Below are 25,175 nucleotides of genomic sequence, written 5' to 3' on the forward strand. Positions count from 1 at the left end.
GGTGTAATTTTATTACAACCGTCGTTCCTGAACTGCGACATATTCTTTCACAACTTATTATACTTTTTATCTAGTAAAGTTCTATATAGTATAACTTCCACAATCACTATAACCGTGCAATGAAATTATGTCGAGCGCCGTACAGAGAATCGTTCGTATCACTTCACGTAGCAAGCTTCAACTCGAGAATGAGTGCGACTCTGTGCGACAGACCCGATTTCAGTGTTACCAACACTCAAAAATATTTATCCCTACACCTGAGTCAAAACACCCTAAAATAGCCTTCCCAAGAAATATATTTAATAAAAATAATATAAATTTGAAATAAAAGTAATATTAATTAATTTTCTTTATTTATTAATTATCTAAAACGTTATACATTATATCAATTTCTTCTGAAGAGTCCACATTTTTAAAATCATGTATACCTATTGACATTATAAAAATTTAACATTTTTGAAGATGTATTAAATATAGAGCATGATCCACCATTCCGTTAGGAAGCAATACTGCCGATACTAGAAAATAACACTAGACTAGATGCCCACCAGTACGAGTCTAGTCATACGTCGGTAAAAAAAATTTAATGATTGAATAGTTCTATTATATTCAGAAATACAGAATTAGATATTTAGAAAAACTAAGAATACCCCTAAACATATAAAATCCCTAAAAAAATCCCATCCTACTCATTTACCCCTAAATTTGGGGGAAAACCCCTAAGTTGGCAACCGTGCCCGATGTGCGTGGACTCGATCGATTCGTCGATCGATTGTCTTATCTACTCACTCTGCCTATACCTGTTTCATCTGCGGTAAACATTAAAGATTGAAAAATGTAATGTTAAGCCATTCCTAGCCCTGTCATAAATATTTTCCATGGAATGATTTAAAGTTTTATAGTTGAAAATACAGTTGGTCGTCTTTTACTCGTAAACTTATTAAGCCAACATAGGTGTGACAGGTTTTCTTATAATTTAGTGCTATTCTTTTTTGTATTGGTGCCGGGAACCACACGGCATTTTATTGAACTAGAAATTACTTAAAAGTTATTTATATGGCAAAACAACGTTTGCCGGAATAGCTAGTAGGTATTATATAGAACTTACGCGTGGTCTTCTCGAAACCACCCTTAATCTTCTTTTTCTATACTCCATACTATTAGTAATTTATGAATTAAGGCGAAATATACAATACTTTCACATTTTATTATTAATTGGGACGGGATTTTAAATTGAGTTACACAAGAAATAGTGTGATATATTATCCTTGTGCAGGTCGAGCGACTTGCAATTTAGGGTTCAGTAGCTTGCTACAAGAGTATAATAACACTGATTTTGGATTTAAACTTTGATAAGTTATCGGTAATACTAGTTCTAAATATTTAATTTTCCATGAATAATTAAAGTTTTATAGTAGAAAATGTAGTTATTAGGTAGTCTTTAAGGTACTCGTAAACTAATTTAGCCAACCTTTTTTTCTTGGTGTGATAGGGTTTTTTTTTAATTAGTTAATATGTGTTACTTTGTGTTTGAATCTCTTGCAACAACCATTCCATTAGTATGAGTCATTCCACTACCGGAAATTAGCTATTTAAAATCTATATAAATTAGAATTGTATCCAATTTTGAAAATAAATCATTCTATTCTAAAAGCGGTTGTTAGTTTGTATGTTTGAGAGGGGTAATAGCCAAAGATACCAAACTAAATAAAAAAAAATATTCCACCATTAGCTATAAATCAATTTCGGATGAAGTAGCTTTCAAAACATATGTTTATAAATTAGTTAGGTATTATATATAAATTAGTTTTCAGATGTATAATGTAGTAACAAACTAAAGCATACCGAAGCGGTATTTTTGTTATTACGACCACATATCACGGAAATATCTACTTGATTGCCATTATGTTATAGTTTATTGCTATTTGCCACCTAAAATCCCTTTTCCTTGCCGATGCCGATAATGGGCGCCGAGCCTAAGGTATCTGTCATCCTGGAAAAAAGGAATGTTCCCGAGGGGTTGTTTATGAAAGACAATGTGCAGAGTTAAACCACAGGAAAAGCAATTTAATAATTTAGCGTCTTTGTTGCTAAGACAGCGTAGTGAACACTTATAGGATTTCCTTTCTCCAGGAAAAATACTGTTTTATTAGGGTTTGCTATAAACAACAATGTGCGTGTGAGCGAATCCACGGGCAACAGCTGGCAGGTAATAAAAGTATTTGTGCGATAACGAACGACGGAAATATTTTTTTCTTTATTTCAAAGTTCAAGACCGCATGTCATTATGATTCATCGTATCACTCATCTGCATGTAGAAGTTTTAGTGCACGGTAAATAATAGCTTTTATGTAGATACAACACAACTGTTTTAAACTTTGAAATTTAAATATCAAACCTTATGATTAAAATCTTCTAAAAATTGCAGTTTAGGCAAAATATTACATGTGTTCGCATAAACATAGTATTTAAAATAAAATATTATCTACCATGCCAATTTTATGTCTATTTAACCGCTGTACAAAATACACAAATATTCATATCATATACATATATAAAATTGTCGTGTCACTATGTCTGTTCCCGTACTCCTCCGAAACAGCTTAACCGATTCTCATGAAATTTTGTGAGCATATTGAGTCTGGGAATGGGCCAACATCTCTTTTCCATACCCTTTAGTGATAAGGGTTGTCCATTCTTAATTTTCTTTTTACATAGAAATTACTTATATATTATTTTTATGGCAAAACAACGTTTGCCGGGACAGCTAGTAATTAATTTAATTTAATTTAAAAAATAAATAAAATTAAATTGCTTCATTCATTTGTGAGCTATGATTTCACAGATAGTCAGACAGACACGTCAAATTAAAAACCCCTCTTTTTCCGTCGGGGGTTTAAAACGATGTTGAAAATATGGGACATTCGATGTTAAGATTTTAGGATGTCGTGATGAAATTGATTGTCGTGAGAAATCGCACCGGCAACTTAAGTACAACGTTTGGACAATGTATAGTCATCAATATATAAGAGGCTAATGATGTCGTTACTTTATTAGGATAGATTGCAATGTTCATAACAACGCAATTATTACCGGAAATAAAACAAAAGCATTACATTTGTTAATTTTTATTAAAAATAGTTCTTAAGACTAGATTAGGTAGGTAATAAAAAATATAAACCGTTTAACAGTCAACCCATTGGTAAATACATATAACCAATACTCAGTTATAATAAGCACATTTTTGTTACTTATAAAATTTCATCAATATGATTAAAACTAATTTTTAAAGTCTTTTCAAAAGACTGTCTACCCTGTAAGGGCTAGAATTGATTATATGTTATGGCTTAAAATAATTTTGAGTGAAATGCTTAACAAAATGCATATTATCATCTAAAAGTGAAGTTGAAAATTAACCTCATTGCATTTATTGTCCATGGGAACAGTTATTTAAATTTAAATTATTAATATATATAATAACAGCAATTGCACATATTATTCTAGGTGTAGGTCTCATACATAGTTCCAATTAAAATTAATTACTTTCGTACTACCTAATGTTAACTCTTACAACTTATACAACTTACAAACACAGTGTTCCTTTATCTTTCGCTTGATTTTCCGGAAGCTTATTAAAAACTCTAAATTTAAACTTACATTATAATAATGAAAAAAATATATATACATTAAAGTTAATGTGAACATAAAATAACAGTGTATGAGCAGTATTTGCTTTATATGCCTAAAAACAGTATTTCGCTTTAAATTGAGATCGGGACTATTAACAGTGTATTGTATATACTCGTAATAGAATAAAATATGGTTAACAAGATTATTCCTAGCTATTATATTATACACACTTCATTTCCTCTCACGAGTATAGCTCTTTAAATTATATATAACTTTTATTTACAATACAAGCGGAACAGTCTACACCTTGTGATTCTGTACAATCAACAATTTGGAAGTAAATGCTAAGGGTTGGTAAAAATAGTCCCAGTGTCCGAATTTTAATTTTAGCTAACATCCTACTATTTGTGACCAAGTCACAGAAAAATTGCTTCACCCTGTCTTTTCTGCTTTCCTCTTCCTCTTCTGCAGCTTTCCCTTTACGTCGTTTCTCTTTTCTTCTTAGAAGATTTGTCCTCATGCTTCCTTGCCTTCTCTTCTTGAGATTGTGGGGCTCGAGCTAGCTCGGGTTCTTATTTAGGAGATGGTCTATGCTTATGTGGTTTTGGTGGAGGATTCTAAAATGTTTCTGTTGGAACATGGATTTCCATTCGTTCAATCACTGCAACTGGTTTTAGATTCACCTCCTCACGCTTATTATTTTTTTCTTAACTGGACTTTATTAGTAGTAACAGCTGTTGCACTGTGGAGCGATCCAATGAACACAAGTCGATGTTCAATGTGTCAGTAGTAACTTGATACCGTCTAGTTTCTGCTATCAAATTGACCACTCGTTCAAGTTCTTCATTATTTTCGATGTTCATGATCTGTTCTTGCAGGTCACGCAGCTGCTCCATGTACTCAGGAGACAGATCCCCAGGTTCAGCATTCTCACCGAGGCTACTGAAAACATCATTTTCTTGGACATTGGTCTCCACTAATGCAGAACCACTACTTTTTCTTTTCTTACTAGAGCCTACTAGTAGCATAATCTGCTGCACTGTGGAGCGATCCAACGAACACAAGTCGAAGTCTAATGTGTCAGTAGTAACTTCATACCGTATACTTTTTGCTATCAAATTGACCACTTGTTCAAGCTCTTCGTTATTATCAATGGTCATGATCTGCTCTTGCAGATCACGCAGCTGCCCCACGTACCCAGGAGACATATCCCCAGGCTCAGCATTCTCACCGAGGCTACTGAAAACACCATTCTCTTGGACTTTGGTCTCTACAAATGCAGAACCACTACTTTTTCTTTCTTTACTAGAGCCTAGAACTAGTAGTAACAGCTGTTGCACTGTGGAGCGATCCAACAAACACAAGTCGACGTCTAATGTGTCAGAAGTAACTTCATACCGTTTAGTTTCTGCTATCAAATTGACCACTCGTTCAAGTTCTTCATTATTATCGATGGTCATGATCCGCTCTTGCAGGTCTCGCAGCTGCTCCATGTACTCAGGAGTCAGATTCCCAGGCTCAGCATCCTCACAGAGGGTACTGGTAACACCATGCAGCACTGTGAAGCGATCCAACACGGCCAAGTCACAGCAAAATGACTCACTGGTTTCAGAACCACTATTCGTATTATGTGGAGCATCTGTGTCTATTTTAGCCATTTTTCTGCTTTCCTCTTCCTCGTCTGCAGCTTTCCTTTTACTTCCTTTGTTTTCTTTCTTAGAAAACTTAAAGCTGGATGCACTACTTGGTCGAGGTTGGCTTGGAGGGGGGCTGGGCGGTTTTCTCACTGGACTGACACATCTTTTTTTCGCCGGCTCCGGCGAAGATGGCCTGTCACTACTCTTTTTATTGGATTTTTCATTTGTTGGTCCACGTTTTCCGCTTAGACTTTTGATTTTTTCTGGTTTGGCATCTTTATAGTCAGATTTTGATATTTCTTTCTTATCGAGTTTGGCCACTGTAGCCGTATTTTTCTTTGGCTTTTCTTTATCTTGTTTTACCTTTATTTTTTCTGATCTAGCTTTGTAGCCATGTCTTGACGTTTTATCAGAAATTGAAGATTTTTTCTTAACAATTTTCAATGTGGCCGTATTTTTAACTGGCTTAGGTTTCTCTTTTTCTTCCTTTGTCTTAAATTTTTCCGATTTACCTTTTTTGTAATTTTCATTTTTTAACTTTTTATCAGAATTTGAACATTCTTTTTTTCTCGGTTCGGCTACTATAGCCGCATTTTTCACTACATTTTCGTGATCTGAGGAGACTTTAGGAGATATTAGGATAGGTGTTCCAAATAAAGCCTCAAAACTATATATTTTCTGAGTTATCTCCTTCTGTTGTTGAGCCTTTTGTTCTTTAACATTATTCAATTGCATTTTAGGTTTCTCTTTTTCTTCCTTTGTCTTTAATTTTTCCGATTTACCTTTTTTGTAATTTTCATTTTTTAACTTTTTATCAGAATTTGAACATTCTTTTTTTCTCGGTTCGGCTACTATAGCCGCATTTTTCACTACATTTTCGTGATCTGAGGAGACTTTAGGAGATATTAGGATAGGTGTTCCAAATAAAGCCTCAAAACTAGATATTTTCTGAGTTATCTCCTTCTGTTGTTGAGCCTTTTGTTCTTTAACATTATTCAATTGCATTTTAGGTTTACTGACCGTTCGGGGCTTATTATCTCTGATTTTATCTATACATTTATTCTCCTGGTCTGGGTTTAAGTAGAAGGAGTTATTAGGTACATACATTCCACCTCCTTTCAACAATTTGTTTTTGAATTCATTATTTGGGTTTTGGAATACATATCTGTCTTTGAGAACTCCACTATTGTCCAGAGTCAGGTCATACATAAATGATATCTTCTTGGGTGTTTGTTTATTCTTCAGAAAAATATCAATGGGAATTACGAACCCACCATAACCGGACTCCTTGAGAGAGAATGGTGGTTGTTTGACAACTGAAAAATAAAAATGAAATAGTTAAGAAATAAATTTCGAATAAGCTTAAAACAAAACGATGCAAGTATAAAATTCATGAACTTAAAATTTTCATTGACAGATTCAGATAATTAGATCAACGCTTCGAAAGTTATCGCGATACAAACATACATACACACGTATTTAAAAAAATATATTTTGGTCCAAAATTGATTGAAGAATAATTATAAATGCGAAAGTTTAAAATGAAAAGATTTTGATGAAATTAGGTACACAGGTAGAATATAATCTAGAATAAAATGATAAGTACTTTTTATTCCGAAGTGCCCACGGGAGTGAAGACCCAGGGCGCAGCTAGTGAAAGGTAAAGTTAAAAAAATAAAATAAAATAATCTTACCTCTTTTAGGCTTATGAAAAGAACTGTGAAGGTTGAACACAACTTTTTCCACAAAGTGACTTATATCGGCACCTTCTTGCCCGCGCACGAAAATTTCCCAATCATGGGTGAATCCTTCGGGCGTTTCCTTAGAGCGCAATGTGGGCACATGACCAATTTCAAAATTCACTTTAACTGCATTCTTTGTTGGTCTGAAAATTAAAGAAAAAGCGTCAGTACAAAACGAACAGTGAACAATGTTCAGAAGGAAACTAACATAAGTACGATATTTATAAAAAGGACATTATAAGGGTTAATCAAAAAAAAAAACTGAATTGAAATCGCTTCATCCGTTTGTGATCTTTGATGACAGACAGACACACAGACCGACAGACAAGTCAAATTAATAACGCCCCTCTTTTTCCGTCGGGGGTTAAAAATAGTGAGTAAGTGAAATCGAAAACAATTAAATGAAAAATAAGTACTTACCGGCAAAATGTTACATCTGGTGTAATTTTATTACAACCGTCATTCCTGAACTGCGACATATTCTTTCACAACTTATTATACTTTTTATCTAGTAAAGTTCTATATAGTATAACTTCCACAATCACTATAACCGTGCAATGAAATTATGTCGAGCGCCGTACAGAGAATCGTTCGTATCACTTCACGTAGCAAGCTTCAACTCGAGAATGAGTGCGACTCTGTGCGACAGACCCGATTTCAGTGTTACCAACACTCAAAAATATTTATCCCTACACCTGAGTCAAAACACCCTAAAATAGCCTTCCCAAGAAATATATTTAATAAAAATAATATAAATTTGAAATAAAAGTAATATTAATTAATTTTCTTTATTTATTAATTATCTAAAACGTTATACATTATATCAATTTCTTCTGAAGAGTCCACATTTTTAAAATCATGTATACCTATTGACATTATAAAAATTTAACATTTTTGAAGATGTATTAAATATAGAGCATGATCCACCATTCCGTTAGGAAGCAATACTGCCGATACTAGAAAATAACACTAGACTAGATGCCCACCAGTACGAGTCTAGTCATACGTCGGTAAAAAAAATTTAATGATTGAATAGTTCTATTATATTCAGAAATACAGAATTAGATATTTAGAAAAACTAAGAATACCCCTAAACATATAAAATCCCTAAAAAAATCCCATCCTACTCATTTACCCCTAAATTTGGGGGAAAACCCCTAAGTTGGCAACCGTGCCCGATGTGCGTGGACTCGATCGATTCGTCGATCGATTGTCTTATCTACTCACTCTGCCTATACCTGTTTCATCTGCGGTAAACATTAAAGATTGAAAAATGTAATGTTAAGCCATTCCTAGCCCTGTCATAAATATTTTCCATGGAATGATTTAAAGTTTTATAGTTGAAAATACAGTTGGTCGTCTTTTACTCGTAAACTTATTAAGCCAACATAGGTGTGACAGGTTTTCTTATAATTTAGTGCTATTCTTTTTTGTATTGGTGCCGGGAACCACACGGCATTTTATTGAACTAGAAATTACTTAAAAGTTATTTATATGGCAAAACAACGTTTGCCGGAATAGCTAGTAGGTATTATATAGAACTTACGCGTGGTCTTCTCGAAACCACCCTTAATCTTCTTTTTCTATACTCCATACTATTAGTAATTTATGAATTAAGGCGAAATATACAATACTTTCACATTTTATTATTAATTGGGACGGGATTTTAAATTGAGTTACACAAGAAATAGTGTGATATATTATCCTTGTGCAGGTCGAGCGACTTGCAATTTAGGGTTCAGTAGCTTGCTACAAGAGTATAATAACACTGATTTTGGATTTAAACTTTGATAAGTTATCGGTAATACTAGTTCTAAATATTTAATTTTCCATGAATAATTAAAGTTTTATAGTAGAAAATGTAGTTATTAGGTAGTCTTTAAGGTACTCGTAAACTAATTTAGCCAACCTTTTTTTCTTGGTGTGATAGGGTTTTTTTTTAATTAGTTAATATGTGTTACTTTGTGTTTGAATCTCTTGCAACAACCATTCCATTAGTATGAGTCATTCCACTACCGGAAATTAGCTATTTAAAATCTATATAAATTAGAATTGTATCCAATTTTGAAAATAAATCATTCTATTCTAAAAGCGGTTGTTAGTTTGTATGTTTGAGAGGGGTAATAGCCAAAGATACCAAACTAAATAAAAAAAAATATTCCACCATTAGCTATAAATCAATTTCGGATGAAGTAGCTTTCAAAACATATGTTTATAAATTAGTTAGGTATTATATATAAATTAGTTTTCAGATGTATAATGTAGTAACAAACTAAAGCATACCGAAGCGGTATTTTTGTTATTACGACCACATATCACGGAAATATCTACTTGATTGCCATTATGTTATAGTTTATTGCTATTTGCCACCTAAAATCCCTTTTCCTTGCCGATGCCGATAATGGGCGCCGAGCCTAAGGTATCTGTCATCCTGGAAAAAAGGAATGTTCCCGAGGGGTTGTTTATGAAAGACAATGTGCAGAGTTAAACCACAGGAAAAGCAATTTAATAATTTAGCGTCTTTGTTGCTAAGACAGCGTAGTGAACACTTATAGGATTTCCTTTCTCCAGGAAAAATACTGTTTTATTAGGGTTTGCTATAAACAACAATGTGCGTGTGAGCGAATCCACGGGCAACAGCTGGCAGGTAATAAAAGTATTTGTGCGATAACGAACGACGGAAATATTTTTTTCTTTATTTCAAAGTTCAAGACCGCATGTCATTATGATTCATCGTATCACTCATCTGCATGTAGAAGTTTTAGTGCACGGTAAATAATAGCTTTTATGTAGATACAACACAACTGTTTTAAACTTTGAAATTTAAATATCAAACCTTATGATTAAAATCTTCTAAAAATTGCAGTTTAGGCAAAATATTACATGTGTTCGCATAAACATAGTATTTAAAATAAAATATTATCTACCATGCCAATTTTATGTCTATTTAACCGCTGTACAAAATACACAAATATTCATATCATATACATATATAAAATTGTCGTGTCACTATGTCTGTTCCCGTACTCCTCCGAAACAGCTTAACCGATTCTCATGAAATTTTGTGAGCATATTGAGTCTGGGAATGGGCCAACATCTCTTTTCCATACCCTTTAGTGATAAGGGTTGTCCATTCTTAATTTTCTTTTTACATAGAAATTACTTATATATTATTTTTATGGCAAAACAACGTTTGCCGGGACAGCTAGTAATTAATTTAATTTAATTTAAAAAATAAATAAAATTAAATTGCTTCATTCATTTGTGAGCTATGATTTCACAGATAGTCAGACAGACACGTCAAATTAAAAACCCCTCTTTTTCCGTCGGGGGTTTAAAACGATGTTGAAAATATGGGACATTCGATGTTAAGATTTTAGGATGTCGTGATGAAATTGATTGTCGTGAGAAATCGCACCGGCAACTTAAGTACAACGTTTGGACAATGTATAGTCATCAATATATAAGAGGCTAATGATGTCGTTACTTTATTAGGATAGATTGCAATGTTCATAACAACGCAATTATTACCGGAAATAAAACAAAAGCATTACATTTGTTAATTTTTATTAAAAATAGTTCTTAAGACTAGATTAGGTAGGTAATAAAAAATATAAACCGTTTAACAGTCAACCCATTGGTAAATACATATAACCAATACTCAGTTATAATAAGCACATTTTTGTTACTTATAAAATTTCATCAATATGATTAAAACTAATTTTTAAAGTCTTTTCAAAAGACTGTCTACCCTGTAAGGGCTAGAATTGATTATATGTTATGGCTTAAAATAATTTTGAGTGAAATGCTTAACAAAATGCATATTATCATCTAAAAGTGAAGTTGAAAATTAACCTCATTGCATTTATTGTCCATGGGAACAGTTATTTAAATTTAAATTATTAATATATATAATAACAGCAATTGCACATATTATTCTAGGTGTAGGTCTCATACATAGTTCCAATTAAAATTAATTACTTTCGTACTACCTAATGTTAACTCTTACAACTTATACAACTTACAAACACAGTGTTCCTTTATCTTTCGCTTGATTTTCCGGAAGCTTATTAAAAACTCTAAATTTAAACTTACATTATAATAATGAAAAAAATATATATACATTAAAGTTAATGTGAACATAAAATAACAGTGTATGAGCAGTATTTGCTTTATATGCCTAAAAACAGTATTTCGCTTTAAATTGAGATCGGGACTATTAACAGTGTATTGTATATACTCGTAATAGAATAAAATATGGTTAACAAGATTATTCCTAGCTATTATATTATACACACTTCATTTCCTCTCACGAGTATAGCTCTTTAAATTATATATAACTTTTATTTACAATACAAGCGGAACAGTCTACACCTTGTGATTCTGTACAATCAACAATTTGGAAGTAAATGCTAAGGGTTGGTAAAAATAGTCCCAGTGTCCGAATTTTAATTTTAGCTAACATCCTACTATTTGTGACCAAGTCACAGAAAAATTGCTTCACCCTGTCTTTTCTGCTTTCCTCTTCCTCTTCTGCAGCTTTCCCTTTACGTCGTTTCTCTTTTCTTCTTAGAAGATTTGTCCTCATGCTTCCTTGCCTTCTCTTCTTGAGATTGTGGGGCTCGAGCTAGCTCGGGTTCTTATTTAGGAGATGGTCTATGCTTATGTGGTTTTGGTGGAGGATTCTAAAATGTTTCTGTTGGAACATGGATTTCCATTCGTTCAATCACTGCAACTGGTTTTAGATTCACCTCCTCACGCTTATTATTTTTTTCTTAACTGGACTTTATTAGTAGTAACAGCTGTTGCACTGTGGAGCGATCCAATGAACACAAGTCGATGTTCAATGTGTCAGTAGTAACTTGATACCGTCTAGTTTCTGCTATCAAATTGACCACTCGTTCAAGTTCTTCATTATTTTCGATGTTCATGATCTGTTCTTGCAGGTCACGCAGCTGCTCCATGTACTCAGGAGACAGATCCCCAGGTTCAGCATTCTCACCGAGGCTACTGAAAACATCATTTTCTTGGACATTGGTCTCCACTAATGCAGAACCACTACTTTTTCTTTTCTTACTAGAGCCTACTAGTAGCATAATCTGCTGCACTGTGGAGCGATCCAACGAACACAAGTCGAAGTCTAATGTGTCAGTAGTAACTTCATACCGTATACTTTTTGCTATCAAATTGACCACTTGTTCAAGCTCTTCGTTATTATCAATGGTCATGATCTGCTCTTGCAGATCACGCAGCTGCCCCACGTACCCAGGAGACATATCCCCAGGCTCAGCATTCTCACCGAGGCTACTGAAAACACCATTCTCTTGGACTTTGGTCTCTACAAATGCAGAACCACTACTTTTTCTTTCTTTACTAGAGCCTAGAACTAGTAGTAACAGCTGTTGCACTGTGGAGCGATCCAACAAACACAAGTCGACGTCTAATGTGTCAGAAGTAACTTCATACCGTTTAGTTTCTGCTATCAAATTGACCACTCGTTCAAGTTCTTCATTATTATCGATGGTCATGATCCGCTCTTGCAGGTCTCGCAGCTGCTCCATGTACTCAGGAGTCAGATTCCCAGGCTCAGCATCCTCACAGAGGGTACTGGTAACACCATGCAGCACTGTGAAGCGATCCAACACGGCCAAGTCACAGCAAAATGACTCACTGGTTTCAGAACCACTATTCGTATTATGTGGAGCATCTGTGTCTATTTTAGCCATTTTTCTGCTTTCCTCTTCCTCGTCTGCAGCTTTCCTTTTACTTCCTTTGTTTTCTTTCTTAGAAAACTTAAAGCTGGATGCACTACTTGGTCGAGGTTGGCTTGGAGGGGGGCTGGGCGGTTTTCTCACTGGACTGACACATCTTTTTTTCGCCGGCTCCGGCGAAGATGGCCTGTCACTACTCTTTTTATTGGATTTTTCATTTGTTGGTCCACGTTTTCCGCTTAGACTTTTGATTTTTTCTGGTTTGGCATCTTTATAGTCAGATTTTGATATTTCTTTCTTATCGAGTTTGGCCACTGTAGCCGTATTTTTCTTTGGCTTTTCTTTATCTTGTTTTACCTTTATTTTTTCTGATCTAGCTTTGTAGCCATGTCTTGACGTTTTATCAGAAATTGAAGATTTTTTCTTAACAATTTTCAATGTGGCCGTATTTTTAACTGGCTTGGGTTTCTCTTTTTCTTCCTTTGTCTTAAATTTTTCCGATTTACCTTTTTTGTAATTTTCATTTTTTAACTTTTTATCAGAATTTGAACATTCTTTTTTTCTCGGTTCGGCTACTATAGCCGCATTTTTCACTACATTTTCGTGATCTGAGGAGACTTTAGGAGATATTAGGATAGGTGTTCCAAATAAAGCCTCAAAACTATATATTTTCTGAGTTATCTCCTTCTGTTGTTGAGCCTTTTGTTCTTTAACATTATTCAATTGCATTTTAGGTTTCTCTTTTTCTTCCTTTGTCTTTAATTTTTCCGATTTACCTTTTTTGTAATTTTCATTTTTTAACTTTTTATCAGAATTTGAACATTCTTTTTTTCTCGGTTCGGCTACTATAGCCGCATTTTTCACTACATTTTCGTGATCTGAGGAGACTTTAGGAGATATTAGGATAGGTGTTCCAAATAAAGCCTCAAAACTAGATATTTTCTGAGTTATCTCCTTCTGTTGTTGAGCCTTTTGTTCTTTAACATTATTCAATTGCATTTTAGGTTTACTGACCGTTCGGGGCTTATTATCTCTGATTTTATCTATACATTTATTCTCCTGGTCTGGGTTTAAGTAGAAGGAGTTATTAGGTACATACATTCCACCTCCTTTCAACAATTTGTTTTTGAATTCATTATTTGGGTTTTGGAATACATATCTGTCTTTGAGAACTCCACTATTGTCCAGAGTCAGGTCATACATAAATGATATCTTCTTGGGTGTTTGTTTATTCTTCAGAAAAATATCAATGGGAATTACGAACCCACCATAACCGGACTCCTTGAGAGAGAATGGTGGTTGTTTGACAACTGAAAAATAAAAATGAAATAGTTAAGAAATAAATTTCGAATAAGCTTAAAACAAAACGATGCAAGTATAAAATTCATGAACTTAAAATTTTCATTGACAGATTCAGATAATTAGATCAACGCTTCGAAAGTTATCGCGATACAAACATACATACACACGTATTTAAAAAAATATATTTTGGTCCAAAATTGATTGAAGAATAATTATAAATGCGAAAGTTTAAAATGAAAAGATTTTGATGAAATTAGGTACACAGGTAGAATATAATCTAGAATAAAATGATAAGTACTTTTTATTCCGAAGTGCCCACGGGAGTGAAGACCCAGGGCGCAGCTAGTGAAAGGTAAAGTTAAAAAAATAAAATAAAATAATCTTACCTCTTTTAGGCTTATGAAAAGAACTGTGAAGGTTGAACACAACTTTTTCCACAAAGTGACTTATATCGGCACCTTCTTGCCCGCGCACGAAAATTTCCCAATCATGGGTGAATCCTTCGGGCGTTTCCTTAGAGCGCAATGTGGGCACATGACCAATTTCAAAATTCACTTTAACTGCATTCTTTGTTGGTCTGAAAATTAAAGAAAAAGCGTCAGTACAAAACGAACAGTGAACAATGTTCAGAAGGAAACTAACATAAGTACGATATTTATAAAAAGGACATTATAAGGGTTAATCAAAAAAAAAAACTGAATTGAAATCGCTTCATCCGTTTGTGATCTTTGATGACAGACAGACACACAGACCGACAGACAAGTCAAATTAATAACGCCCCTCTTTTTCCGTCGGGGGTTAAAAATAGTGAGTAAGTGAAATCGAAAACAATTAAATGAAAAATAAGTACTTACCGGCAAAATGTTACATCTGGTGTAATTTTATTACAACCGTCATTCCTGAACTGCGACATATTCTTTCACAACTTATTATACTTTTTATCTAGTAAAGTTCTATATAGTATAACTTCCACAATCACTATAACCGTGCAATGAAATTATGTCGAGCGCCGTACAGAGAATCGTTCGTATCACTTCACGTAGCAAGCTTCAACTCGAGAATGAGTGCGACTCTGTGCGACAGACCCGATTTCAGTGTTACCAACACTCAAAAATATTTATCCCTACACCTGAGTCAAAACACCCTAAAATAGCCTTCCCAAGAAATATATTTAATAAAAATAATATAAATTTGAAATAAAAGTAATATTAATTAATTTTCTTTATTTATTAATTATCTAAAACGTTATACATTATATCAATTTCTTCTGAAGAGTCCACATTTTTAAAATCATGTATACCTATTGACATTATAAAAATTTAACATTTTTGAAGATGTATTAAATATAGAGCATGATCCACCATTCCGTTAGGAAGCAATACTGCCGATACTAGAAAATAACACTAGACTAGATGCCCACCAGTACGAGTCTAGTCATACGTCAGTAAAAAAAATTTAATGATTGAATAGTTCTATTATATTCAGAAATACAGAATTAGATATTTAGAAAAACTAAGAATACCCCTAAACATATAAAATCCCTAAAAAAATCCCATCCTACTCATTTACCCCTAAATTTGGGGGAAAACCCCTAAGTTGGCAACCGTGCCCGATGTGCGTGGACTCGATCGATTCGTCGATCGATTGTCTTATCTACTCACTCTGCCTATACCTGTTTCATCTGCGGTAAACATTAAAGATTGAAAAATGTAATGTTAAGCCATTCCTAGCCCTGTCATAAATATTTTCCATGGAATGATTTAAAGTTTTATAGTTGAAAATACAGTTGGTCGTCTTTTACTCGTAAACTTATTAAGCCAACATAGGTGTGACAGGTTTTCTTATAATTTAGTGCTATTCTTTTTTGTATTGGTGCCGGGAACCACACGGCATTTTATTGAACTAGAAATTACTTAAAAGTTATTTATATGGCAAAACAACGTTTGCCGGAATAGCTAGTAGGTATTATATAGAACTTACGCGTGGTCTTCTCGAAACCACCCTTAATCTTCTTTTTCTATACTCCATACTATTAGTAATTTATGAATTAAGGCGAAATATACAATACTTTCACATTTTATTATTAATTGGGACGGGATTTTAAATTGAGTTACACAAGAAATAGTGTGATATATTATCCTTGTGCAGGTCGAGCGACTTGCAATTTAGGGTTCAGTAGCTTGCTACAAGAGTATAATAACACTGATTTTGGATTTAAACTTTGATAAGTTATCGGTAATACTAGTTCTAAATATTTAATTTTCCATGAATAATTAAAGTTTTATAGTAGAAAATGTAGTTATTAGGTAGTCTTTAAGGTACTCGTAAACTAATTTAGCCAACCTTTTTTTCTTGGTGTGATAGGGTTTTTTTTTAATTAGTTAATATGTGTTACTTTGTGTTTGAATCTCTTGCAACAACCATTCCATTAGTATGAGTCATTCCACTACCGGAAATTAGCTATTTAAAATCTATATAAATTAGAATTGTATCCAATTTTGAAAATAAATCATTCTATTCTAAAAGCGGTTGTTAGTTTGTATGTTTGAGAGGGGTAATAGCCAAAGATACCAAACTAAATAAAAAAAAATATTCCACCATTAGCTATAAATCAATTTCGGATGAAGTAGCTTTCAAAACATATGTTTATAAATTAGTTAGGTATTATATATAAATTAGTTTTCAGATGTATAATGTAGTAACAAACTAAAGCATACCGAAGCGGTATTTTTGTTATTACGACCACATATCACGGAAATATCTACTTGATTGCCATTATGTTATAGTTTATTGCTATTTGCCACCTAAAATCCCTTTTCCTTGCCGATGCCGATAATGGGCGCCGAGCCTAAGGTATCTGTCATCCTGGAAAAAAGGAATGTTCCCGAGGGGTTGTTTATGAAAGACAATGTGCAGAGTTAAACCACAGGAAAAGCAATTTAATAATTTAGCGTCTTTGTTGCTAAGACAGCGTAGTGAACACTTATAGGATTTCCTTTCTCCAGGAAAAATACTGTTTTATTAGGGTTTGCTATAAACAACAATGTGCGTGTGAGCGAATCCACGGGCAACAGCTGGCAGGTAATAAAAGTATTTGTGCGATAACGAACGACGGAAATATTTTTTTCTTTATTTCAAAGTTCAAGACCGCATGTCATTATGATTCATCGTATCACTCATCTGCATGTAGAAGTTTTAGTGCACGGTAAATAATAGCTTTTATGTAGATACAACACAACTGTTTTAAACTTTGAAATTTAAATATCAAACCTTATGATTAAAATCTTCTAAAAATTGCAGTTTAGGCAAAATATTACATGTGTTCGCATAAACATAGTATTTAAAATAAAATATTATCTACCATGCCAATTTTATGTCTATTTAACCGCTGTACAAAATACACAAATATTCATATCATATACATATATAAAATTGTCGTGTCACTATGTCTGTTCCCGTACTCCTCCGAAACAGCTTAACCGATTCTCATGAAATTTTGTGAGCATATTGAGTCTGGGAATGGGCCAACATCTCTTTTCCATACCCTTTAGTGATAAGGGTTGTCCATTCTTAATTTTCTTTTTACATAGAAATTACTTATATATTATTTTTATGGCAAAACAACGTTTGCCGGGACAGCTAGTAATTAATTTAATTTAATTTAAAAAATAAATAAAATTAAATTGCTTCATTCATTTGTGAGCTATGATTTCACAGATAGTCAGACAGACACGTCAAATTAAAAACCCCTCTTTTTCCGTCGGGGGTTTAAAACGATGTTGAAAATATGGGACATTCGATGTTAAGATTTTAGGATGTCGTGATGAAATTGATTGTCGTGAGAAATCGCACCGGCAACTTAAGTACAACGTTTGGACAATGTATAGTCATCAATATATAAGAGGCTAATGATGTCGTTACTTTATTAGGATAGATTGCAATGTTCATAACAACGCAATTATTACCGGAAATAAAACAAAAGCATTACATTTGTTAATTTTTATTAAAAATAGTTCTTAAGACTAGATTAGGTAGGTAATAAAAAATATAAACCGTTTAACAGTCAACCCATTGGTAAATACATATAACCAATACTCAGTTATAATAAGCACATTTTTGTTACTTATAAAATTTCATCAATATGATTAAAACTAATTTTTAAAGTCTTTTCAAAAGACTCTGTATACCCTGTAAGGGCTAGAATTGATTATATGTTATGGCTTAAAATAATTTTGAGTGAAATGCTTAACAAAATGCATATTATCATCTAAAAGTGAAGTTGATAATTAACCTCATTGCATTTATTGTCCATGGGAACAGTTATTTAAATTTAAATTATTAATATATATAATAACAGCAATTGCACATATTATTCTAGGTGTAGGTCTCATACATAGTTCCAATTAAAATTAATTACTTTCGTACTACCTAATGTTAACTCTTACAACTTATACAACTTACAAACACAGTGTTCCTTTATCTTTCGCTTGATTTTCCGGAAGCTTATTAAAAACTCTAAATTTAAACTTACATTATAATAATGAAAAAAATATATATACATTAAAGTTAATGTGAACATAAAATAACAGTGTATGAGCAGTATTTGCTTTATATGCCTAAAAACAGTATTTCGCTTTAAATTGAGATCGGGACTATTAACAGTGTATTGTATATACTCGTAATAGAATAAAATATGGTTAACAAGATTATTCCTAGCTATTATATTATACACACTTCATTTCCTCTCACGAGTATAGCTCTTTAAATTATATATAACTTTTATTTACAATACAAGCGGAACAGTCTACACCTTGTGATTCTGTAATATCAACAATTTGGAAGTAAATGCTAAGGGTTGGTAAAAATAGTCCCAGTGTCCGAATTTTAATTTTAGCTAACATCCTACTATTTGTGACCAAGTCACAGAAAAATTGCTTCACCCTGTCTTTTCTGCTTTCCTCTTCCTCTTCTGCAGCTTTCCCTTTACGTCGTTTCTCTTTTCTTCTTAGAAGATTTGTCCTCATGCTTCCTTGCCTTCTCTTCTTGAGATTGTGGGGCTCGAGCTAGCTCGGGTTCTTATTTAGGAGATGGTCTATGCTTATGTGGTTTTGGTGGAGGATTCTAAAATGTTTCTGTTGGAACATGGATTTCCATTCGTTCAATCACTGCAACTGGTTTTAGATTCACCTCCTCACGCTTATTATTTTTTTCTTAACTGGACTTTATTAGTAGTAACAGCTGTTGCACTGTGGAGCGATCCAATGAACACAAGTCGATGTTCAATGTGTCAGTAGTAACTTGATACCGTCTAGTTTCTGCTATCAAATTGACCACTCGTTCAAGTTCTTCATTATTTTCGATGTTCATGATCTGTTCTTGCAGGTCACGCAGCTGCTCCATGTACTCAGGAGACAGATCCCCAGGTTCAGCATTCTCACCGAGGCTACTGAAAACATCATTTTCTTGGACATTGGTCTCCACTAATGCAGAACCACTACTTTTTCTTTTCTTACTAGAGCCTACTAGTAGCATAATCTGCTGCACTGTGGAGCGATCCAACGAACACAAGTCGAAGTCTAATGTGTCAGTAGTAACTTCATACCGTATACTTTTTGCTATCAAATTGACCACTTGTTCAAGCTCTTCGTTATTATCAATGGTCATGATCTGCTCTTGCAGATCACGCAGCTGCCCCACGTACCCAGGAGACATATCCCCAGGCTCAGCATTCTCACCGAGGCTACTGAAAACACCATTCTCTTGGACTTTGGTCTCTACAAATGCAGAACCACTACTTTTTCTTTCTTTACTAGAGCCTAGAACTAGTAGTAACAGCTGTTGCACTGTGGAGCGATCCAACAAACACAAGTCGACGTCTAATGTGTCAGAAGTAACTTCATACCGTTTAGTTTCTGCTATCAAATTGACCACTCGTTCAAGTTCTTCATTATTATCGATGGTCATGATCCGCTCTTGCAGGTCTCGCAGCTGCTCCATGTACTCAGGAGTCAGATTCCCAGGCTCAGCATCCTCACAGAGGGTACTGGTAACACCATGCAGCACTGTGAAGCGATCCAACACGGCCAAGTCACAGCAAAATGACTCACTGGTTTCAGAACCACTATTCGTATTATGTGGAGCATCTGTGTCTATTTTAGCCATTTTTCTGCTTTCCTCTTCCTCGTCTGCAGCTTTCCTTTTACTTCCTTTGTTTTCTTTCTTAGAAAACTTAAAGCTGGATGCACTACTTGGTCGAGGTTGGCTTGGAGGGGGGCTGGGCGGTTTTCTCACTGGACTGACACATCTTTTTTTCGCCGGCTCCGGCGAAGATGGCCTGTCACTACTCTTTTTATTGGATTTTTCATTTGTTGGTCCACGTTTTCCGCTTAGACTTTTGATTTTTTCTGGTTTGGCATCTTTATAGTCAGATTTTGATATTTCTTTCTTATCGAGTTTGGCCACTGTAGCCGTATTTTTCTTTGGCTTTTCTTTATCTTGTTTTACCTTTATTTTTTCTGATCTAGCTTTGTAGCCATGTCTTGACGTTTTATCAGAAATTGAAGATTTTTTCTTAACAATTTTCAATGTGGCCGTATTTTTAACTGGCTTGGGTTTCTCTTTTTCTTCCTTTGTCTTAAATTTTTCCGATTTACCTTTTTTGTAATTTTCATTTTTTAACTTTTTATCAGAATTTGAACATTCTTTTTTTCTCGGTTCGGCTACTATAGCCGCATTTTTCACTACATTTTCGTGATCTGAGGAGACTTTAGGAGATATTAGGATAGGTGTTCCAAATAAAGCCTCAAAACTATATATTTTCTGAGTTATCTCCTTCTGTTGTTGAGCCTTTTGTTCTTTAACATTATTCAATTGCATTTTAGGTTTCTCTTTTTCTTCCTTTGTCTTTAATTTTTCCGATTTACCTTTTTTGTAATTTTCATTTTTTAACTTTTTATCAGAATTTGAACATTCTTTTTTTCTCGGTTCGGCTACTATAGCCGCATTTTTCACTACATTTTCGTGATCTGAGGAGACTTTAGGAGATATTAGGATAGGTGTTCCAAATAAAGCCTCAAAACTAGATATTTTCTGAGTTATCTCCTTCTGTTGTTGAGCCTTTTGTTCTTTAACATTATTCAATTGCATTTTAGGTTTACTGACCGTTCGGGGCTTATTATCTCTGATTTTATCTATACATTTATTCTCCTGGTCTGGGTTTAAGTAGAAGGAGTTATTAGGTACATACATTCCACCTCCTTTCAACAATTTGTTTTTGAATTCATTATTTGGGTTTTGGAATACATATCTGTCTTTGAGAACTCCACTATTGTCCAGAGTCAGGTCATACATAAATGATATCTTCTTGGGTGTTTGTTTATTCTTCAGAAAAATATCAATGGGAATTACGAACCCACCATAACCGGACTCCTTGAGAGAGAATGGTGGTTGTTTGACAACTGAAAAATAAAAATGAAATAGTTAAGAAATAAATTTCGAATAAGCTTAAAACAAAACGATGCAAGTATAAAATTCATGAACTTAAAATTTTCATTGACAGATTCAGATAATTAGATCAACGCTTCGAAAGTTATCGCGATACAAACATACATACACACGTATTTAAAAAAATATATTTTGGTCCAAAATTGATTGAAGAATAATTATAAATGCGAAAGTTTAAAATGAAAAGATTTTGATGAAATTAGGTACACAGGTAGAATATAATCTAGAATAAAATGATAAGTACTTTTTATTCCGAAGTGCCCACGGGAGTGAAGACCCAGGGCGCAGCTAGTGAAAGGTAAAGTTAAAAAAATAAAATAAAATAATCTTACCTCTTTTAGGCTTATGAAAAGAACTGTGAAGGTTGAACACAACTTTTTCCACAAAGTGACTTATATCGGCACCTTCTTGCCCGCGCACGAAAATTTCCCAATCATGGGTGAATCCTTCGGGCGTTTCCTTAGAGCGCAATGTGGGCACATGACCAATTTCAAAATTCACTTTAACTGCATTCTTTGTTGGTCTGAAAATTAAAGAAAAAGCGTCAGTACAAAACGAACAGTGAACAATGTTCAGAAGGAAACTAACATAAGTACGATATTTATAAAAAGGACATTATAAGGGTTAATCAAAAAAAAAAACTGAATTGAAATCGCTTCATCCGTTTGTGATCTTTGATGACAGACAGACACACAGACCGACAGACAAGTCAAATTAATAACGCCCCTCTTTTTCCGTCGGGGGTTAAAAATAGTGAGTAAGTGAAATCGAAAACAATTAAATGAAAAATAAGTACTTACCGGCAAAATGTTACATCTGGTGTAATTTTATTACAACCGTCATTCCTGAACTGCGACATATTCTTTCACAACTTATTATACTTTTTATCTAGTAAAGTTCTATATAGTATAACTTCCACAATCACTATAACCGTGCAATGAAATTATGTCGAGCGCCGTACAGAGAATCGTTCGTATCACTTCACGTAGCAAGCTTCAACTCGAGAATGAGTGCGACTCTGTGCGACAGACCCGATTTCAGTGTTACCAACACTCAAAAATATTTATCCCTACACCTGAGTCAAAACACCCTAAAATAGCCTTCCCAAGAAATATATTTAATAAAAATAATATAAATTTGAAATAAAAGTAATATTAATTAATTTTCTTTATTTATTAATTATCTAAAACGTTATACATTATATCAATTTCTTCTGAAGAGTCCACATTTTTAAAATCATGTATACCTATTGACATTATAAAAATTTAACATTTTTGAAGATGTATTAAATATAGAGCATGATCCACCATTCCGTTAGGAAGCAATACTGCCGATACTAGAAAATAACACTAGACTAGATGCCCACCAGTACGAGTCTAGTCATACGTCGGTAAAAAAAATTTAATGATTGAATAGTTCTATTATATTCAGAAATACAGAATTAGATATTTAGAAAAACTAAGAATACCCCTAAACATATAAAATCCCTAAAAAAATCCCATCCTACTCATTTACCCCTAAATTTGGGGGAAAACCCCTAAGTTGGCAACCGTGCCCGATGTGCGTGGACTCGATCGATTCGTCGATCGATTGTCTTATCTACTCACTCTGCCTATACCTGTTTCATCTGCGGTAAACATTAAAGATTGAAAAATGTAATGTTAAGCCATTCCTAGCCCTGTCATAAATATTTTCCATGGAATGATTTAAAGTTTTATAGTTGAAAATACAGTTGGTCGTCTTTTACTCGTAAACTTATTAAGCCAACATAGGTGTGACAGGTTTTCTTATAATTTAGTGCTATTCTTTTTTGTATTGGTGCCGGGAACCACACGGCATTTTATTGAACTAGAAATTACTTAAAAGTTATTTATATGGCAAAACAACGTTTGCCGGAATAGCTAGTAGGTATTATATAGAACTTACGCGTGGTCTTCTCGAAACCACCCTTAATCTTCTTTTTCTATACTCCATACTATTAGTAATTTATGAATTAAGGCGAAATATACAATACTTTCACATTTTATTATTAATTGGGACGGGATTTTAAATTGAGTTACACAAGAAATAGTGTGATATATTATCCTTGTGCAGGTCGAGCGACTTGCAATTTAGGGTTCAGTAGCTTGCTACAAGAGTATAATAACACTGATTTTGGATTTAAACTTTGATAAGTTATCGGTAATACTAGTTCTAAATATTTAATTTTCCATGAATAATTAAAGTTTTATAGTAGAAAATGTAGTTATTAGGTAGTCTTTAAGGTACTCGTAAACTAATTTAGCCAACCTTTTTTTCTTGGTGTGATAGGGTTTTTTTTTAATTAGTTAATATGTGTTACTTTGTGTTTGAATCTCTTGCAACAACCATTCCATTAGTATGAGTCATTCCACTACCGGAAATTAGCTATTTAAAATCTATATAAATTAGAATTGTATCCAATTTTGAAAATAAATCATTCTATTAAAAAAAAAAAAAATAAAAAATAAAAATGTTTATTTAGGTAACCAAAGGTAAGTACATAACACAAGTTGTCGGAGTCTCCTTTTAAGCAAATTTTGCTTGTGCCAGGAGGCACCGCTCTTTCATAACATAGCAATTATTATTACTACTAAATAAACTGTTAACAAACTTAAGCTTAATAAATGTTTGATTGAAAGCACTTTGAACTTAATTAAACATTCAACTTCAAACATCAAATCCAAATTTCCATACACTCATACATATACATAAATAGAAGGAATGAAATATACATAAATTTGAATATTCATATATATACATACATAATACAGATACATATACTACATAAGATACTTAATATGATAACATAGAATAATTAGATAAGATTATACAGTACGTACATAAATAAGAATATAAAGTGAGTACACATATATGTGCTAGTTTAGGTGATGAACTTCTCCAGTTCATCATAAGTTTTTGATTTTAACCATGTTGTGAGCATAGACTTACACTGTACATATGATTTATTATAGATATATAATTCTTTATTAATTTTGTTATAAATAGTAGCAGCCCGAGAGTCAAGCTGTGTCCTTGCGAATTGAGTATTAACTGTAGGGATATTTGCAACAGCCGTAACTCTTCTCCTACCTCTCCCAGCAATATCAAGAGTATAGGGTAGGGTTTTATGTTTTTTTAGTATCAATGCAAGAATATATAATTTTCTGACTGTGAGCAAGTCACCAAATTGATACAGTTCAACAGTCGGATACCGACGCTTCTTGAAGTACATTACTTTTAGTAAAGTTCTTTGGGCCTTTTCCAACTCTAAAAAGCGAGTCTTCAAAGCACCACCCCAGACGCGAATACAATAGGTGATAATTGATTGAGTCAATGCAACGTAAATATTGTTTAGAATTATTTTAGATGCAATATGCCGCAGGGTTTTGAACAACCAAACGAACTTGCGGATTCTGGATGCAACCTGCACTAATTGAGGATACCAAGATAGCCGCTCGTCGACGATAACACCCAAGTATCTAGTCTGTGCGACTCTGGTTATGGAGGGGCAGATACAGTTGTCAAAATTAGATTTATCACAAGTGTGGATTTTAAAGTTATAATTCTGGGGAGGTTGCGTTTTTTTATTTATGGAATAACAAATGTAATTAGTTTTAGACATATTTAAA

General features: G+C 33.6%; 5 protein-coding genes across 5 annotated transcripts in view; 1 reads left to right on the forward strand and 4 right to left on the reverse strand.

Annotated features, from left to right (window-relative positions):
• Positions 1-25,175, reverse strand: part of LOC106136029 (large ribosomal subunit protein bL34m) — a 135,731-nt gene that overhangs the window by 45,108 nt on the left and 65,448 nt on the right. The window lies entirely within an intron of this gene.
• LOC106136049 (putative RNA-binding protein EEED8.10) overlaps positions 1-25,175 on the forward strand; it is an 89,079-nt gene that overhangs the window by 14,143 nt on the left and 49,761 nt on the right. The gene's annotated exons all lie outside the window — the stretch shown is intronic.
• Positions 4,228-7,488, reverse strand: LOC106141149 (protein ENL-like). Its single transcript, XM_060948610.1, has 4 exons — positions 7,430-7,488; positions 6,962-7,152; positions 6,002-6,583; positions 4,228-5,533 (listed from the first exon to the last, which is right to left on the reverse strand). Exons 1-4 carry the CDS (start codon positions 7,486-7,488, stop codon positions 4,338-4,340), a joined length of 2,028 nt encoding a protein of 675 aa, XP_060804593.1. The 3' UTR covers positions 4,228-4,337.
• On the reverse strand, positions 11,785-14,935 carry LOC132902654 (protein ENL-like). Its single transcript, XM_060948611.1, has 4 exons — positions 14,877-14,935; positions 14,409-14,599; positions 13,297-14,030; positions 11,785-13,206 (listed from the first exon to the last, which is right to left on the reverse strand). The coding sequence occupies exons 1-4, from the start codon at positions 14,933-14,935 to the stop codon at positions 11,785-11,787; spliced, it is 2,406 nt and encodes an 801-aa protein (XP_060804594.1).
• On the reverse strand, positions 19,234-22,384 carry LOC132902655 (protein ENL-like). The gene is made up of 4 exons (XM_060948612.1): positions 22,326-22,384; positions 21,858-22,048; positions 20,746-21,479; positions 19,234-20,655 (listed from the first exon to the last, which is right to left on the reverse strand). The coding sequence occupies exons 1-4, from the start codon at positions 22,382-22,384 to the stop codon at positions 19,234-19,236; spliced, it is 2,406 nt and encodes an 801-aa protein (XP_060804595.1).

This window comes from Amyelois transitella, chromosome 16 (assembly GCF_032362555.1).
Source record: "Amyelois transitella isolate CPQ chromosome 16, ilAmyTran1.1, whole genome shotgun sequence".
Lineage (NCBI taxonomy): Eukaryota > Metazoa > Arthropoda > Insecta > Lepidoptera > Pyralidae > Amyelois > Amyelois transitella.

Coding starts and splice junctions, on each gene's coding strand:
- LOC106141149 (XM_060948610.1), bottom strand. CDS start 7,488: ATGTCGCAGTTCAGGAATGACGGTTGTAATAAAATTACACCAGATGTA. Junction 7,153..7,429: donor CCAGATGTAACATTTTGCCG/GTAAGTACTTAT, acceptor TTTAATTTTCAG/ACCAACAAAGAATGCAGTTA. Junction 5,534..6,001: donor AGAAAAAGAGAAACCTAAAA/TGCAATTGAATA, acceptor AAGATGCCAAAC/CAGAAAAAATCAAAAGTCTA.
- LOC132902655 (XM_060948612.1), bottom strand. CDS start 22,384: ATGTCGCAGTTCAGGAATGACGGTTGTAATAAAATTACACCAGATGTA. Junction 22,049..22,325: donor CCAGATGTAACATTTTGCCG/GTAAGTACTTAT, acceptor TTTAATTTTCAG/ACCAACAAAGAATGCAGTTA. Junction 21,480..21,857: donor TTTTCATAAGCCTAAAAGAG/GTAAGATTATTT, acceptor TTTATTTTTCAG/TTGTCAAACAACCACCATTC.
- LOC132902654 (XM_060948611.1), bottom strand. CDS start 14,935: ATGTCGCAGTTCAGGAATGACGGTTGTAATAAAATTACACCAGATGTA. Junction 14,600..14,876: donor CCAGATGTAACATTTTGCCG/GTAAGTACTTAT, acceptor TTTAATTTTCAG/ACCAACAAAGAATGCAGTTA. Junction 13,207..13,296: donor TAGTGAAAAATGCGGCTATA/GTAGCCGAACCG, acceptor GAAAAATTTAAG/ACAAAGGAAGAAAAAGAGAA.